Source organism: Canis lupus, chromosome 10, assembly GCF_011100685.1.
Source record: "Canis lupus familiaris isolate Mischka breed German Shepherd chromosome 10, alternate assembly UU_Cfam_GSD_1.0, whole genome shotgun sequence".
NCBI lineage: Eukaryota > Metazoa > Chordata > Mammalia > Carnivora > Canidae > Canis > Canis lupus.
The window spans coordinates 374718-392346 of NC_049231.1; the positions used below are offsets into that span (position 1 = coordinate 374718).

Genomic DNA, 17629 nt, shown 5'->3' on the forward strand with positions numbered 1-17629 from the left:
CCTAGCCTATATTCAGTTAGAAACACAGGCACAGAAATGGAAATTTCCTGCTTTTCACTTAACAGAGAATGAAAAAAATGATGTTATAAAACAAAATGTACTACTATCTATATTCAGTGGCAAAATAGAACTCCAATATACCCTATTTAATCTAATTAAAAATTGAGCTGATAAGCAATGAAATGATAAGGTTTGGGAGACTCCATTGCCTCCTATATTTCTGACTTACCTCTAATTTTCATACAGGATCACTAACAAATAGAATGGCTGGAACAGAAAACATAAGAGCAGTTGCTACTGTTGTAATGCAGGGAAACCAGCATTCTGGACATAATTCCTCTCAGTGAACCCCTTTTCTTTCTATGTTAAGGTTTTTTTCCTTAAAATTTCCATTTTATCTAGAGGGAATATATTTCTTTGTGTACAGAGCATGAGAAAGGAGCAATTATATGAAGAAGAAAAAATATCAGAAGGTGTTTTAAACAATGTGGTATGGTTTCTGCACAAATAAAATGTAGCATGAGCCACATGTTTTATCTATTCTCTTTGCTGCTGGCTCACAGGGAATAATTCAGTGAATAAAAATTGCCAGAACAGGACTACACACAGAACACCAAGGAATAGAAAACATCATACACATTAGTAATGAATTTGAAAAGGAAGCTTAGGGGACGGTGTCTAAAGAGACAGGAAAAAAAAGCTAGCAAATAACCACACTAGGTAAAGTTTGTTTCCCTTGACATTATTTTTCAGAGATGAATAACTTAACATCTAGTTCCTAAAGCACATTGCTACTGAGTGCATATTTAATCTATGCCATTTTTAAAAAGTTGAAAATTCTCTATATAGTGCTAAGTCCATTCATTACTCCATATATTTAATCTTCCTTCAAATAAGAATTTTTGGTTCAATAGTACTGCTAATACTTTATACTATTTTGTCTTCTCACTCTTTGCTCACCAACAGTGACTGCTGAAGCGTTTCCTGCTTTGATTGATAAAAGTTCCAATATATATGCCAAGTATAATATTAGTAATTAGTACCCTCTCTGACTATACTATAATAATATAACCATGCCCAAATTATATAATGTGAGCGTAAAACACCAATAAAATTGTGCATGTCTTAAGTAAAAGCTATAAATATTTGCCAGTTCTCACAGTTTTAAATATGCATGAAATAAAGGCAAGTTTTTGTCTCTCTGTTGTGGTTTTCAAATCAAGTTATCACATAGGTTGTTACACCTCAAGACCTCAGGCAAATTCCTTGATCTTTCAAAGTATCAATTGCACATTTGTAAGAAAGAGATAAAGCCTAAGTTGCCATATAGTTGGGAAGATTAAACATGATATTATTTAGAACATACCTGGTTGAGCATACAGAATAATTGCTCTCCATAGAAGACATATTTTCATTTATGAAATTCCAAACTTTCTTTTTTTAACACTGCAAAATATAACTTTATTTATTTTTTTAATTAATTAATTAATATATTATTATTGGTGTTCAATTTGGAAACATATAGAATAACACCCAGTGCTCATCCCATTAAGTGCACCCTCAGTACCTGCCACCCTGTCACGCCCACCCCCCACCCACCTCCCTTTATACCACTCCTTGTTCATTATCCAGAGTTAGGAGTCTCTCATGTTCTGTCACCCTCACTGATATTTTCAATCATTTCCTTTCCTATCCCCTTTATTCCCTTTCACTATTTTTTATATTCCCCAAATGAATGAGACCATATAATGTTTGTCCTTCTCTGATTGACTTATTTCACTCAGCATAATACCCTCCAGTTCCATCCACATTGAAGCAAATGGTGGGTATTTGTCGTTTCTTTTTTTTTATAATAAATTTATTTTTTATTGGTGTTCAATTTGCCAACATACAGAATAACACCCAGTGCTCACTAATGTTCCATTGTATATATGTATGTACCACACCTTCATTGTCCATTCATCTTTCAATGGACACCGAGGCTTCTTCCACAGTTTGGCTATTGTGGACATTGCTGCTAGAAACATCAGGGTGCAGGTGTCCCAGCGTTTCATTGCATCTGTATCTTTGGGGTAAAATCCCAATAGTGCAATTGCTGGGTCGTAGGGCAGATTTACTCTGAACTCTTTGAGGAACCTCCACACAGTTTTCCAGAGTGGCTGCACCATTTCACGTGCCCACCACCAGTGTAAGAGGGTTCCCTTATTTCCACATCCTCTCCAACATTTGTGGTTTACTGCCTTGTTAATTTTCCCCATTCTCACTGGTGTGAGGTGGTATCTCATTGTGGGTTTTTTTAATTAATTTTAAATTTACTTTTTTAAATAAATTTATTTTTTATTGGTGTTCAATTTTCCAACATACAGAATAACACCCAGTGCTCATCCTGTCAAGTGCCCCTCTCAGCGCCCGTCACCCATTCACCCCCACCCTCCGCCCTCCTCCCCTTCCACCACACCTAGTTCGTTTCCCAGAGTTAGCAGTCTTTATATTCTGTCTCCCTTTCTGATACTTCCCACACATTTCTTCTCTCTTCCCTTATATTCCCTTTCACTATTATTTATATTCCCCAAATGAACGAGAACATATAATGTTTGTCCTTCTCCAATTGACTTACTTCACTCAGCATAACACCCTCCAGTTCCATCCACGTTGAAGCAAATGGTGGATATTTGTCGTTTCTAATGGCAGAGGAATATTCCATTCTATACATAAACCACATCTTCTTTATCCATTCATCTTTCGATGGACACCAGGGCTCCTTCCACAATTTGGCTATTGTGGACATAGCTGTTATAAACATCGGGGTGCAGGTGTCCCGGCGTTTCATTGCATGTGAATCTTTGGGGTAAATCCCCAACAGTGCAATTGCTGGGTCGTAGGGCAGGTCTATTTTTAACTCTTTTAGGAACCTCCACACAGTTTTCCAGAGTGGCTGTACCAGTTCACATTCCCACCAACAGTGTAAGAGGGTTCCCTTTTCTCCGCATCCTCTCCAACATTTGTTGTTTCCTGCCTTGTTAATTTGCCCCATTCTCACTGGTGTGAGGTGGTAACTCATTGAGGTTTTGATTTCTATTTCCCTGATAGCAAGTGATGCAGAGCATTTTCTCATGTGTGTGTTGGCCATGTCTATGTCTTCCTCTGTGAGATTTCTCTTCATGTCTTTTGCCCATTTCATGATTGGATTGTTTGTTTCTTTGGTGTTGAGTTTAAGAAGTTCTTTATAGATCTTGGAAACTAGCCCTTTAACTGATATGTCATTTGCAAATATCTTCTCCCATTCTGTAGGCTGTCTATTAGTTTTGTTGACTGTATCCTTTGCTGTGCAAAAGCTTCTTATCTTGATGAAGTCCCAATAGTTCATTTTTGCTTTTGTTTCTTTTGCCTTCGTCGATGTATCTTGCAAGAAGTTACTATGGCCGAGTTCAAAAAGGGTGTTGCCTGTGTTCTTCTCTAGGATTTTGATGGAATCTTGTCTCACATTTAGATCTTTCATCTATTTTGAGTTTATCGTTGTGTATGGTGAAAGAGAGTGGTCTAGTTTCATTCTTCTGCATGTGGATGTCCAATTTTCCCAGCACCATTTATTGAAGAGGCTGTCTTTCTTCCAATGGAGAGTCTTTCCTCCTTTATCGAATATTAGTTGACCATAAAGTTCAGGGTCCACTTCTGGGTTCTCTATTCTGTTCCATTGATCTATGTGTCTGTTTTTGTGCCAGTACCACACTGTCTTGATGACCACAGCTTTGTAGTACAACCTGAAATCTGGCATTGTGATGCCCCCAGATATGGTTTTCTTTTTTAAAATTCCCCTGGCCATTCGGGGTCTTTTCTGATTCTACACAAATCTTAAAATAATTTGTTCTAACTCTCTGAAGAAACTCCATGCTATTTTGATAGGGATTACATTAAACGTGTATATTGCCCTGGGTAACATTGACATTTTCACAATATTAATTCTGCCAATCCATGAGCATGGAATATTTTTCCATCTCTTTGTGTCTTCCTCAATTTCTTTCAGAAGTGTTCTATAGTTTTGAGAGTATAGATCCTTTACATCTTTGGTTAGGTTTATTCCTAGGTATCTTATGCTTTTGGGTGCAATTGTAAATGGGATTGACTCCTTAATTTCTCTTTCTTCAGTCTCATTGTTAGTGTATAGAAATGCCACTGACTTCTGGGCATTGATTTTGTATCCTGCCACGCTACCGAATTGCTGTATGAGTTCTAGCAATCTTGAGGTGGAGACTTTTGGGTTTTCTATGTAGAGTATCATGTCATCGGCGAAGAGGGAGAGTTTGACTTCTTCTTTGCCAATTTGAATGCCTTTAATGTCTTTTTGTTGTCTGATTGCTGAGGCTAGGACTGCTTTTATACTTTCATATAAAGGTACGACTGTGTGGGACCCAGGAAATTTAACAAAAATCCCCTACCCCTGGACAAGCAGAGCAGGACTTATTCCATTTTGTGCTACACCTGCCACCTCCTGTATGACCCCCCACATAACCTGCTTATTGCTTAAGGCGCTGCCCCACCCTAGTCAAGCTCTGGGCACACCCTAATCGGAAATCGGCTCATAACAATGTAACCCTGCTTTGTGCCCGCCAAAACTGCGCACCGATTCTGACCAAAGTAATAGGCCAGCTCAAGTGGATACTACAGGGTAAGGTGTAATTCAATCGGCCACCTGCATGTGGACCAACATGACTGTGCATCTTTCTGTGTATCCCATGGGCCACTGGCCCCTATAAAGCTGCTACGCCTCTTAGTTGGGGTCCAAATCCCTGCTCCGCTGTGTCGGGTACACTTGGACCCAAGCTCGAGCTTGTAAATAAACCTTCGTGTGTTTGCATCGGTGTCAGCTCCTCGGTGGTTTCTCGGATTTGCAATCTTGGGCACAACAAAACTCTCCCTCTTCGTCGATGACATGATACTTGACATAGAAAACCCAAAAGCCTCTGTCCCAAGATTGCTAGAACTCATACAACAATTTGGCAGTGTGGCAGGATACAAAACCAATGCCAAGAAATCAGTGGCATTTCTATACACTGAGACTGAAGAAAGAGAAATTAAGGAGTCAATCCCATTTACAATTGCACCCAAAAGCATTAGATACCTAGGAATAAGCCTAACCAAAGAGGTAAAGGATCTATACCCTAAAAACTATAGAACACTTATGAAAGAAATTGAGGAAGACACAAAGAGATGGAAAAATATTCCATGCTCATGGATTGGCAGAATTAATATTGTGAAAATGTCAATGTTACCCAGGGCAATGTGCATGTTTAATGCAATCCCTATCAAAATACCATGGACTTTCTTCAGAGAGTTAGAACACATTATTTTAAGAATTGTGCGGAATCAGAAAAGACCCCGAATAGCCAGGGGAATTTTAAAAAAGAAAACCATATCTGGGGGCATCACAATGCCAGATTTCAGGTTGTACTACAAAGCTGTGGTCATCAAGACAGTGTGGTACTGGCACAAAAACAGACACATAGATCAATGAAACAGAATAGAGAACCCAGAGGTGGATCCTGAACTTTATGGTCAACTAATATTCGATAAAGGAGGAAAGACTATCCACTGGAAGAAAGACAGCCTCTTCAATAAATGGTGCTGGGAAAATTAGACATCCACATGCAGAAGAATGAAACTAGACCACTCTCTTTCACCATACACAAAGATAAACTCAAAATGGATAAAAAATGGATAAAAGATCTAAATGTGAGACAAGAGTCCATCAAAATCCTAGAGGAGAACACAGGCAACACCCTTTTTGAAGGGTGTTTATGTATACAATGGAATATTACTCAGCCATTAGAAATGACAAATACCCACCATTTGCTTCAACATGGATGGAACTGGAGGGTATTATGCTGAGTGAAGTAAGTCAATCGGAGAAGGACAAACAGTATATGTTCTCATTCATTTGGGTAATATAAATAATAGTGAAAGGGAATATAAGGGAAGGGAGAAGAAATGTGTGGGAAATATCAGGACGAGAGACAGAACATAAAGTCTCCTAACACTGGGAAACGAACTAGGGGTGGTGGAAGGGGAGGAGGGCGGGGGGTGGAGGTGGATGTGTGACGGGCACTGAGGGGTACACTTGACGGGATGAGCACTGGGTGTTATTCTGTATGTTGGTTAATTGAATACCAATAAAAAATTAATTTATTTAAAAAAAAGAACCAATTCGTGGTTTTGTTGATCTGTTCCACAGTTCTTCTGGTCTTTATTTCATTGAGTTCTGCTCGAATCTTAATTAACTCTCTTTTTCTGCTGGGTGTAGGATCTATCTGCTGTTTTTTCTCTAGCTCCTTTATGTTCAAGGTTAGCTTTTGTATTTGAGTTCTTTCCAGTTTTTGGATCGAGGCTTGTATTGCGGTGTATTTCACTCTCAGGACTGCTCTTGCTGTATCCCAAAGATTTTGAACGGTTGTATCTTCATTCTCATTAGTTTCCGAGAATTTTTTTAATTCCTCCTTAATTTCCTAGTTGACCCTTTCATCTTCTAGCAATATGGTCTTAACATCCACGTGTTTGAAATCCTTCCAAAGTTCTTGTGATTTAGTTCTAATTTCAAGTTATTATGGTCTGAAAATATGCAGGGGACGATTTAATCTTTTGGTACCAGTTCAGACCCGATTTGTGACCCAGTATGTGGTCTATTCTGGAGAAAGTTCCATGTGCACTTGAGAAGAATGTGTATTCAGTTGAGTTTGGATGTAAAGTTCTGTAGATATCTGTGAAATCCATCTGGTCCAGTGTATCATTTAAAGCTCTCGTTTCTTTGGAGATGTTGTGCTTAGAAGACCTACCGAGTGTAGACAACACTAGATTGAAGTCACCAAGTATAAGTGTATTATTATCTAAGTATTTCTTCACTTTGGTTATTAATTGATTGATATGTTTAGCAGCTCCCACATTCGGGGCATATATACTGATGATTGTTAAGTCCTCTTGTTGGATAGATCCTTTAAGTACGATATAGTGTCCCTCTTCATCTCTCACTGCATGACTGCGATGTTTAGATACAACCTCTAGAAAGGCCAAATCCTGTACTTCCTTTTGTAGAGATTCAGATCCCATGAGAGCACAAATAAGGACCGTGGAATTATATTTGATTTCCGGAGCACTTCTTTCATCTTCCAGCAGTCTGTGTGAATTCTGTACAAGTTTAGCACTTTCTAGATCTTTCTCAGCAGTGCTCAACTCTAAAGCTGCTATTAGTGCCAAAGCAACAAGGGCTTCATTCTGCATTACTACATGTTCACTAGTTGCCATGGTAACAGGATGCTTGGTGCCACCACTCTGTACAATGGTTTTAATTACATCTTTTGATTTATTGTGATGAATGAGGGCAGACAGCAGTCTGTTGGACTCCCCCATCACACCAGCATGATCTTTGGCTTTGCACCATTCTACCAAACGCTCCACTAATTTAACATTCTTTCCCAGTTGTTCAGCAGCTTCTGCTTGTGCATCTATTAACATTCTTAAGGTTCCCAAAAGTTTGAACTGAATTGGAGGCATTTCAGACTTAAGGAATTTCAAAACTGCCTCTGTGACTCCAGCTGATAACATCTTTGCTTTTTTTACAACTGGAATGGCGAGATTTCTGAGGTCATTAATGCTGCATGCTGTACAGTTACATTCCCATCTTCTACATGTCTGTCCAGTAAATCCATAAGTTTTTCTACAATTCCATTGTCTACCATGTGGATACAGTTTCCACCGTTTCTGGCAAAATTTGCAATTGCCAATGCTCCAGCAAGCTGTAGCTGGTGGTTATTTAATGGAATCCAGGACAGCACCCTTTGAAACACATTACCTTTTCCTTCTTCAAATAATTTCTGCATGGATTCAAATCCAAGAAGTAGAAAAACCATTAGATCTGAAGCGGTTTTGAGCTCAGCAATATCATGCCCTTTGTCACTATCCACTTTCTGCTGAACAATCTGTAGTAGACACTCTACCAGGCCTGCTTCAACCAGATGTAGTTTAATAGCATCATTTTCTGCCAGTAGAGAAAGAACTTCCAAAATAATTTCCTTTTTATCATGTTCTATTTGTTTCTTAAAGAGTTTTACTAGCTCTTCAGCAACGTTCGTACTGGCAAACTGTTCTTTACTTGACTCAAGTTCTGCTAAGTTACCAAATGCAACAAGACACATTTCTGTATGAGCTGCATTTTGGCAATGGATGCCCAGTAATTTCACTGCGGTAGGTATAACACCCATATTGATAAGCTGAGCTTGAAGGGAATCTTTCTCATTGCTGTAGTTCATCAGCATACCACAAAAGACAGTCAAGAGCTTTTCATTGGTGGGATCTGTTATACTGCATAGTGACCTTAAATGGTCAATTACAATCTGTGCACCACCTGCTTGATCAACTGCACTTCTGCCCTCATGGCTATCGTAACATATGCTTCCCAGAGCCCTGCCCATTTGAAGTAGCACTTCCTGGTCTTTGCTATTTAGCAGCTGCACCAATGGTGAAGTCAATCCAGTATCCATACATGGAATACGCATACATTCATTTTTGGCTACTTCTGCTATGACATTAGCTACTTTGGCTGTGCAGGAAGACTGTGGAATCAACAGACTTACAAACAGCTGAAGTATTCCACTTCCTTGGATTTTTTTCACTCGTTTCCATATTATTTTGAGCCAGGGCTTGAAGCAGACAATCCAAGCATCCTTCTAAACTATCTTCGGTTCTGTCAACAGCTGTTATCTTCAACTTCTTCAAGGTATCACTGAGAGTATCTGCCATGTTTCTCCTGGAGGGTGAGGAGCCAGCAGGACGAGGCGAAGGTCCCCAGTGTGGCCAGCATGGCTTTGTGTCCTCCCTCTACCTCGGTCTCTCCCACAGCCAGGGAGGGACCCACGGGGGGGGCGGCCACCGGGGAGGAGGAGCTGCTGCTGCTGATCAAACATTTTATTATTTATTTGAGTGAGAGAGAGAGAGCATCATCAGGAGGAGGGTCAGAGGGAGAAGCAGACTCCTCGCTGAGCAAGGAGCCTGATGTGGCCCTCGATCCAGGACCCTGGGATCATTATCTGAGCCAAAGGCAGACACTTAACCAACTGAGCCACCCAGGTGCCCCCCCAAAAAAATTAATTTCTAAATGCTTATATTATGAAGGCTAAGTGAAGCCCTACTTAGTGTTCTTAAACTTTGACTTACCCCAAGTACCTTCCTCCCTTATCGCAGCATACTTAGAGATATCCAGGGCACATGGAGTTGATGTAGTCAGTTCTAATAATCTCCTGACAAATGTTCTGATTGGCTTTGTCTGAAGTGGGGATAAGACCTTCTTCCTTGTGGCTATTGATGGAGGCAACTGGACAGAAGAGAGATGTAAATAAGCTGGCCTTGCTGCAGAGGGATTCCATGTAGAATGGCCAATATGTTTATAGTCCTATTATATTAAACCAACCACTTTAATATCTATTCTTACTAGTTAAGCCCCAGTTTCTTTTTTCCTTTTTTGTATAAATGCAAAAGAAACAAAAGCAAAAATGAAATATTGGGACTTCATCAAGATAAGAAGCTTTTGCACAGCAAAGGATACAGTCAACAAAACTAAAAGACAACCTACAGAATGGGAGAAGATATTTGCAAATGACATATCAGATAAAGGGCTAGTTTCCAAGATCTATAAAGAACTTATTAAACTCAACACCAAAGAAACAAACAATCCAATCATGAAATGGGCAAAAGACATGAACAGAAATTTCACAGAGGAAGACATAGACATGGCCAACATGCACATGAGAAAATGCTCTGCATCACTTGCCATCAGGGAAACACAAATCAAAACCATGATGAGATACCACCTCACACCAGTGAGAATGGGGAAAATTAACAAGGCAGGAAACAACAAATGTTGGAGAGGATGCGGAGAAAAGAGAACCCTCTTACACTGTTGGAGGGAATGTGAATTGGTGCAGCCACTCTGGGAAACTGTATGGAGGTTCCTCAAAGAGTTAAAAATAGACCTGCCCTACGACGCAGCAATTGCACTGTTGGGGATTTACCCCAAAGATTCAGATGCAGTGAAACGCCGGGACACCTGCACCCCGATGTTTCTAGCAGCAATGTCCACAATAGCCAAACTGTGGAAGCAGCCTCGGTGTCCATCGAAAGATGAATGGATAAAGAAGATGTGGTTTATGTATACAATGGAATATTACTCAGCCATTAGAAGCGACAAATACCCACCATTTGCTTCAACGTGGATGGTACTGGAGGGTATTATGCTGAGTGAAGTAAGTCAATCAGAGAAGGACAAACCGTGTATGTTCTCATTCATTTGTAGAATATAAAAATTAGTGAAAGGGAATAGAGGGAAAGGAGAGAAAATGAGTGAAAATATCAGTGAGGGTGACAAAACATGAGAGACACCTAACTCTGGGAAATGAACAAGGGGTAGTGGAATGGGAAGTGGGCAAGGTGTTGGGGTGACTGGGTGATGGGCAATGAGGGGGGCACTTTGCGGGATGAGCACCTGGTGTCATGCTATATGTTGGCATATTAAACTCCAAAAAATTTTTTTAATAAAAATTTAAAAATAAAATAAAATTTCCTAGAAACCAAAAAAAAAGAGAATTCCACTGATTAATAGTGAAAGGTAATAAAGCGTAAAGGAGAGAAAATGAGTGGGAAGTATCAGTGAGGGTGACAGAACATGAGAGACACCTAACTCTGGGAAATGAACAGGGGGTAGTGGAAGGGGAGGTCGGCGAGGAGTTGGGGTGACTGGGTTACGGGCACTGAGGGGGGCACTTGATGCGATGAGCATGGAATGATATGCTATATTTTGGCAAATCAAACTCCATTTTAGAAAATAAACAAAGAAAATAAAATAGGGCAGCCTGATTGGCTCTGCGGTGTAGCGCTGCCTTCAGCCCAGGGCGTGATCCTGGAGACTCAGGATCGAGTCCCGCATCAGAGTTCCTGCATGGTGCCTGCTTCTCCCTCTGCCTGTATATCTGCCTCTGTGTGTGTGTGTGTGTGTGTGTCATGAATAAATAAGTAAAATCTTTTAAAAAATAAAATAAAATAGTAAAATTGGCAAAGGCCTAAAACCAAACCAAACAAAACAAAAAATAAAAATAAAAATAAAAAACAAAAAAAAAAGAATTCCACAGATTTCTCTAGAGAAAAGTCCACCTTCTACTCAGTAATACAATATGCCTGAGAGCCTCAAAGAACCATGATCAAGGTAAGGAAATATTCAAGTGGCTTCCACTTATTTTTTAGATTTTCGGCATGGCCCTCGGACAATACTTAACTTCTGTGAGGTTTACCTTTCTTATCAAAACCTGGTACAATAAGACTCATAGTATTTCATTTCTTGTCAGAACCATCCCAGTAATCATAGGTAAATATCACATGCCAGGGATCAGTATGAGAAAGGGATCTGAACACCTAAATAGACATTTTTCCAAACAAAATGCACAGAAGGTCAACAATACATGAAAAGATTCCAACATCACTAATCATCACGTAAATGCAAATCAAAACCACAATGATACGTCACCTCGCATCTCTTAGGATATCTGTTATCAAAAAGACAAGGGATAACAAGTGCTGATAAGGATGTAGAGAAAAGAGAACTCTTGTGTACAAGAAATACAAACTGGCACAGCCACTATGGAAAACACCCAAACATGCCTGTGTCTCTGCCTCTCACGCATGCTCTGTGTCTCGCATGAATAAGTAAATAAAATCTTTTTTAAAAAAAGAAAAAGAAAAGAAATATTATTCAGCCTCAAAAAAGCAGGAAGTCTTGCAATTTTCAATAGCATAGAAGAATCTGGATGTCATTATACTAAGTTAAATATGCCAGACAGAGAAAGACAAATAACTGTATGATATCTTTCATATATAGAATCTAAATAAAAAATTAAACTTGCAGAAACAGAGAGTAGAATGGTGGATACCATGGGCCAGAGGGTGAGAGAAATGGGGAAAGACTGGTAAGAGTACAAACTTTCTTTTATAAGATGAATAAAGTCTGAGGATCTAATGTATAGCATAGTGATTGTAGTTGCTAATACTGTATTATATAATTGAAATTTCCTAGGAGAATAGAACTTAAATGTTCTCACCAAAAAAAAGATGGTAATATGTGAAGTGATGGATGTGCAAATTAACTGCATGGGGGGAATTCTTTCACAATGTATATATTTATCAAGTCATCACATCATATACTTTAAATATATTACAATTATATTGGTAAATTATACTCCCGTAAAGCTGACAGGAAGGAAAGAAGTCTGAGTAAAAATAAGCAAGACACAAACTGTCAAAGGAGCCCCAGTGTCCATCGAAAGATGAATGGATAAAGAAGATGTGGTCCATGTATACAATGGAATATTCCTCAGCCATTAGAAAATGACAAATACTCACCATTTGCTTCAAGGTGAATGGAACTGGAGGGTATTATGATGAGTGAAGTACGTCAGTTGGAGAAGGACAATCATTATATGGTCTCATTCATTTGGGGAATATAAAAAACAGTGAAAGGGAATAAAGGGAAAGGAGAGAAAATGAGTGGGAAATATCAGAGAGGGAGACAGAACATGAGAGACTCTTAACTCTGGGAAACGAACAAGGAGTAGTGGAAAGGGAGGCGGGAGGGGAGTTAGGGTGACGGGCACTGAGGGAGGCACTTAATGGGATGAGCACTGGGTGTTATGGTATATGTTGGCAAATTGAACTCCAAAAATAAATAAAATAAATAAATAAATAAATAAATAAGGTAAAATTTTTTTAAAAACAAGCAAGACACTCACTCTTTTCAAATAATTTACAATCCAGGTGCAAATGTCAAATTTTTTAAGATTGATTGATTTGAGAGAGAAGCTGCAGTGAGAAGGAAAGAGGGAGAGGGAAAGAGAGTTTGAAGTAGACTCTCACTGAGCACAGAGCCTGACGCAGGGCTCATCTCACAACCCTGAGATCATGACCTGAGCCAAATCCAAGAGCCAGACACTTAATCAACTGTGCACTCAGGTGCCCCTAGATAATTTTTAATAAGGGTTCAATGTAAGTAAACAGTAAGATGGGTGAAAAACACTTCTTATTCCAAAATATGTGCTACATACGTGAGCAATGCTTTAGAAAGTAAATTTTGTTGTGAATACAGATCTGAAAAGACCAGTGCATCTACTGAGAAGGGAAAGGTAAGTGCTAAGAACACAGATGAACAGTCACTGAGATCAGGGTATTTGTGGCCTGGCGGGATGATAGGCACGGTCCCACATCACTGACTCTACAGAGACAGAACCGAGGTGCAAACCATGTGTTAGCGGTGCTGGGAGAGGGTAGTTATTTCAACCTAGGGCTTACAGGAAAGGCCTCATAGAAGAGGTCACACTTAGGCTGGATCTTGAAGGATGAATAGGTGTTTGCCAATTTTAAAGAGAACTGGGGGAACAGCAGAGAATTCTCTGTAGCCTTTCTCAGAGGAAACAAAAAGAAAGCTAAAAGAAAAGAGGAAGGGAAGAAGAAGGAAAGGACAGGGAAAAGTCACTGACATTCAAGAATTCCTCAAAGATTCTGAAAGAGATGACTTTTCTGATGAGGGAAGAGTCTCTGGAAGCTTCTGCTCTGCTTCCCTGAATGCATAGGGAGAGAGTGAATAGGTAAAGGAATGATGGAGGTTCTGAGAAATTTCCCCCTTCCTCATCCTAATTTCTGATCCTCCTATCTGCCCAGGCTTGCACATTTCTGGAAAGGGCTGATGTCCACAATGGCCAATCAAACCATAGTGACTGAGTTCTTCCTCTAAGGCCTGACAGACACCAAAGAGCTTCAGGAGGCAGTTTTTCTGCTCCTGCTGCTTGCCTTCCTTGTGACCATCTCTGGAAACCTGCTTGTCATCAGCTTGACCTTACTGGACACCTGCCTGCAAACCCCTATGTACTTCTTCCTCCAGAATCTGTCCTACCTAGAAATGGAATATTACTCAACCATTAGAAACAACAAATACCCACCATTTGTTTTGACATGGAGGGACCTTGAGGGTATTATGCTGAGTGAAATAAGTCAATTGAAAAAGGACAAACATTATGGTCTCATTCATTTGGGGAATACAAAAATTAGTGAAGGGGAATAAAGGGAAAGGAGTGAAAATATCAGTGAGGGTGACAAAACATGAGAGACACCTAACTCTGGGAAATGCACATGGGGTAGTGGAAGGGGAAGTGGGTGGGGGGTTGGGGTGACCGGGTGATGGGCACTGATGGGGGCACTTGGCAGGATGAGCACTGGGTGTTATGCTATATGTTGGAAAATAGAACTCCAATTTAAAAAAATTTTTTAATAAATTTGGTTGCAGACCGTCATCATGCCCAAGATGTTGCTCAGCATTGCCACAGGGACCAAGACCATTAGTTTTGCTGGTTGCATCACTTAGGACTTTTTCCACGTCTTCCTGGAGGCTACAGAGTTCCTCCTCCTCACACCCAAGGCCTGTGACCACTACATTGCCATCTGCCAGCCTCTCTGCTACCTCAGTGTCATGAGCAACAGAGTCTGCACACGGCTCATCCTCACCTGCTGGCTGGCAGGATTCTCCTTCATCATCGTGCCTGTCATCCTGACCAGTCATCTTCCATTATGCAACACCCACATCAACCACTTCTTCTGTAACTATATGCCTCTAATGGAAGTAGTGTGTAGCAGGCCACAAGTGTTAGAGGTGGTGGCTTTTACCCTGGCCATTGAGGCGCTGGTCAGCACTGTATTGCTGATCACCATATCTTATGTCCAGATCATCCAGACCATTGTAAGGATCCCCTCTGTCCAGGAGAGAAGGAAAGCTTTCTCTACCTCTTCTTCCCATATCATTGTGATCACCAGGTGCTATGACAGCTGCTTCTTCATGTATGTCAAGCCCTCTCTAGGCAAGGGGGTTGATTTCAACAAAGGAGTGTCTGTAATCAATACAATTATTGCCCCCCTCTTGAATCCCTTCATCTATACTCTCAGGAACCAACAAGTTAAGGAAGTAGTGAAAAACCTGATCAGGAAAATGGCTTGGATTCAAAATAAATGACAGCCGTAGTACAAGGTACTTTCCAGGGAAACACAGCTCTCCTCTCCAGGGTTCAAGAATTCTACAAAACTATTTGCAAGGTTAAGCTTTCATGAATAGTCCTCTTCAAAATCCTTAAAGCTTTTCCGGCTTCTACCCACTCCCTGGTCCCAAAGCCACTCCCATATTTTAGATACTTGTTATAGTTAGCACCCCACTTCCAGGTACCAAAATATGTATTGATTACCGACTGCCACTTAATGAGTTACCCACAAAACCTGGTGGCTTAAAACAAGGAACAATCATTACCTCATAGTTCTAGTGGGACATAATCTGGGTGATTAGCTGGATAACTCAGGCTAAAGGTGACTAGTGAGGTTGTAGTCAAGCTATCAACCAGGGCTGTGGCCTCATCTGAAGGCATGATTGAGAGCATGTGCTTCCAAGTTCACTCAGTTGGTTGTTAGTAGGAATAATCCTGAGACCAAAATCAACACTCCTTGATACCAGGGAATAAGGGAAAGAAAAAGGAGAGGAAGTCAAGACTGGGGCAAGAGTCTAAACAGGGACCACTCAAAAACACAGCAGTGTCTAAATGCTCCTCTGTATGGAGAGGCAGCTCGGAAACTCCAGGAAGACAGGCTATTAAAGGAGACATTAAGGATAATTTTGAGTTGCACACACCATCACAGACTTCCTTGGACTCCAGCTACATCCTCATATGCACCACTGATAGACTTCCAGCACTTAGGCTTTGCTCACTCTCCCGACCTTTGCCTACTCATGCCAAGTCCACCACATTCACCTCAGTGTCAGCCTCTTCTTCCTCTGCTTCCAAGATAGCATGATCCAGAAGAAACATGAAGCCCACAGACTTGGCCTATTATGGCTCCATGCCTCTCCCTTCAAACCTGGCCCTCACAGCTGCCCATAAATCCATTTCTTCACCTCTGAAATCCCTGACAAGCATCCTTGTGAGATAATATTCTGTCTTGAATCATTTGGTCCCTGCCCTTTCCCACTATTTTTCTTTTTGGTGAGCTTATCAGTTACTTTTCAGAAGAGGAGGAAGATGTGCAGCCTAAACTCAGAAACAACCTCTACCTTCATCTCAGCATATCTCTGGACCTGTATCTGCTTCCTCATCCTTGTCCCTCTCTGAGGGGAGGAATTATCTCTGGATCTCTGTTACCTCAAAAGATGCAACACAGGGCACGAGGTGTTAAAAAGAACACAAATTCCCAAGCTAAGCAGACTTGTATTTAGATCCTACTTCTCGTGCTTTCTAGTTAGGTGGCTTTGAGCAAGATACTTTGTCTCTCTGAGCCTTGGTTTCCTCTTCTAAAAAATAATTTTCAATAGAAAACATTTGATGCTTCCAGCTCACTTCCTACTCCCTGCCCCCAAACCCCTCAGAGCTGGTCCTTCACCCCAGAAGTGAGTCCCTATTGCCTTTGTACACTTGCTTCTGCCATGCTGCTTCTTAAAGTAATAGAGATGCAGAAATATCTCTTTTGAGAAGGGTTGGTTCCCCAAACTAGCTCCAAATCATTCCAATTTATATTTGTGGTAGCACCATCCTTTCGCTTTTGGGGCTGGACATCTCGAAGTTATCACTGACTCTTACCTGCAATCTGTCACCCATCTCTGCTGTCTCTTCCCTCAAAATGGTTCTCAGATTCTCTCTATTCCTATATTTCAACACTCTGCACATAGGCCACATGTCAAATACGACTATTGGAGACTGCAAGGTGTGATCTCACATCCTTTGCTTCCCTACAGCCACTCTTTGGTAGTACCCTCCTACACTAACTCTGGGTTTGGCCATGTGGCTTGCTTCAGACATTGTGACAGTAGCAAACATATTGCAAGCAGAAATACAAAAAGCCCTTGAAAACCTCTGACTGCCATGTGAATAAGCCTGGGCTATCTTCTAGATGATAAAAGACCCAAGACCTCCTTGCCACCATCTCCCTTGTTGGTAATAATCACACACACACACACACACACACACACACCCTGCCCAGGTGGGCAGCAGCCAACTGGGGATGCATGAATGAGCCCATCAAAGACCAAAAGAAGAGCCACCCAAAGGAGCCCAGCCCAAGTTGTCAACCCACAGAATCATGAACTAAGTAAATGTGGTTATTTTAAGCCACTAAGTATTTGGTTTATTATTCAACAAAAATTGAACAGTACACCAACCAAAAGTAAGTATATATGGTAAACATATGCTGTCTCCTGGTTAAGGATCCAAGATTAGGAAGTGAGTTCAGTTGGCTTGGTCAGGTCTGGAAAGAGAACTTCATCTCTTCTCATCATAGTTGCAAGCTAGAGAAAGTCACCAGGAAATAGGCCCTAACCAGAAAATATAATGATGCAAAATTATTTTTCCTCTGGGGCATTCCATGTCCTCCTCACAGGTAATCTGGTCCCTAAAGTAAGACTCAAATGAGGATGTTGCCCAGTAGACTTTGAAAGTCTTATCCCAAGGAGCCTGATTTGAGCATTCTCAGTGTGAAGTGAGGTTTTTAAAGTTTCCCAGAAAGCTTAGAAACCATGTGG

The 17629-nt window shown here is 40.7% G+C and overlaps 1 protein-coding gene and 1 pseudogene across 1 annotated transcript in view; one reads left to right on the forward strand and one right to left on the reverse strand.

Annotated features, from left to right (window-relative positions):
- The window catches only part of LOC100685665 (rap1 GTPase-GDP dissociation stimulator 1-like), a 64763-nt gene extending 55976 nt beyond the window's left edge, over positions 1-8787 (reverse strand). The window contains 3 exon segments of the mRNA XM_038549557.1: positions 7021-7634; positions 7637-8654; positions 8656-8787. Of these exon segments, the coding sequence (XP_038405485.1) occupies positions 7021-7634; positions 7637-8654; positions 8656-8787 (1764 nt within the window).
- Positions 14375-15085, forward strand: OR6U3P (olfactory receptor family 6 subfamily U member 3, pseudogene; annotated as a pseudogene).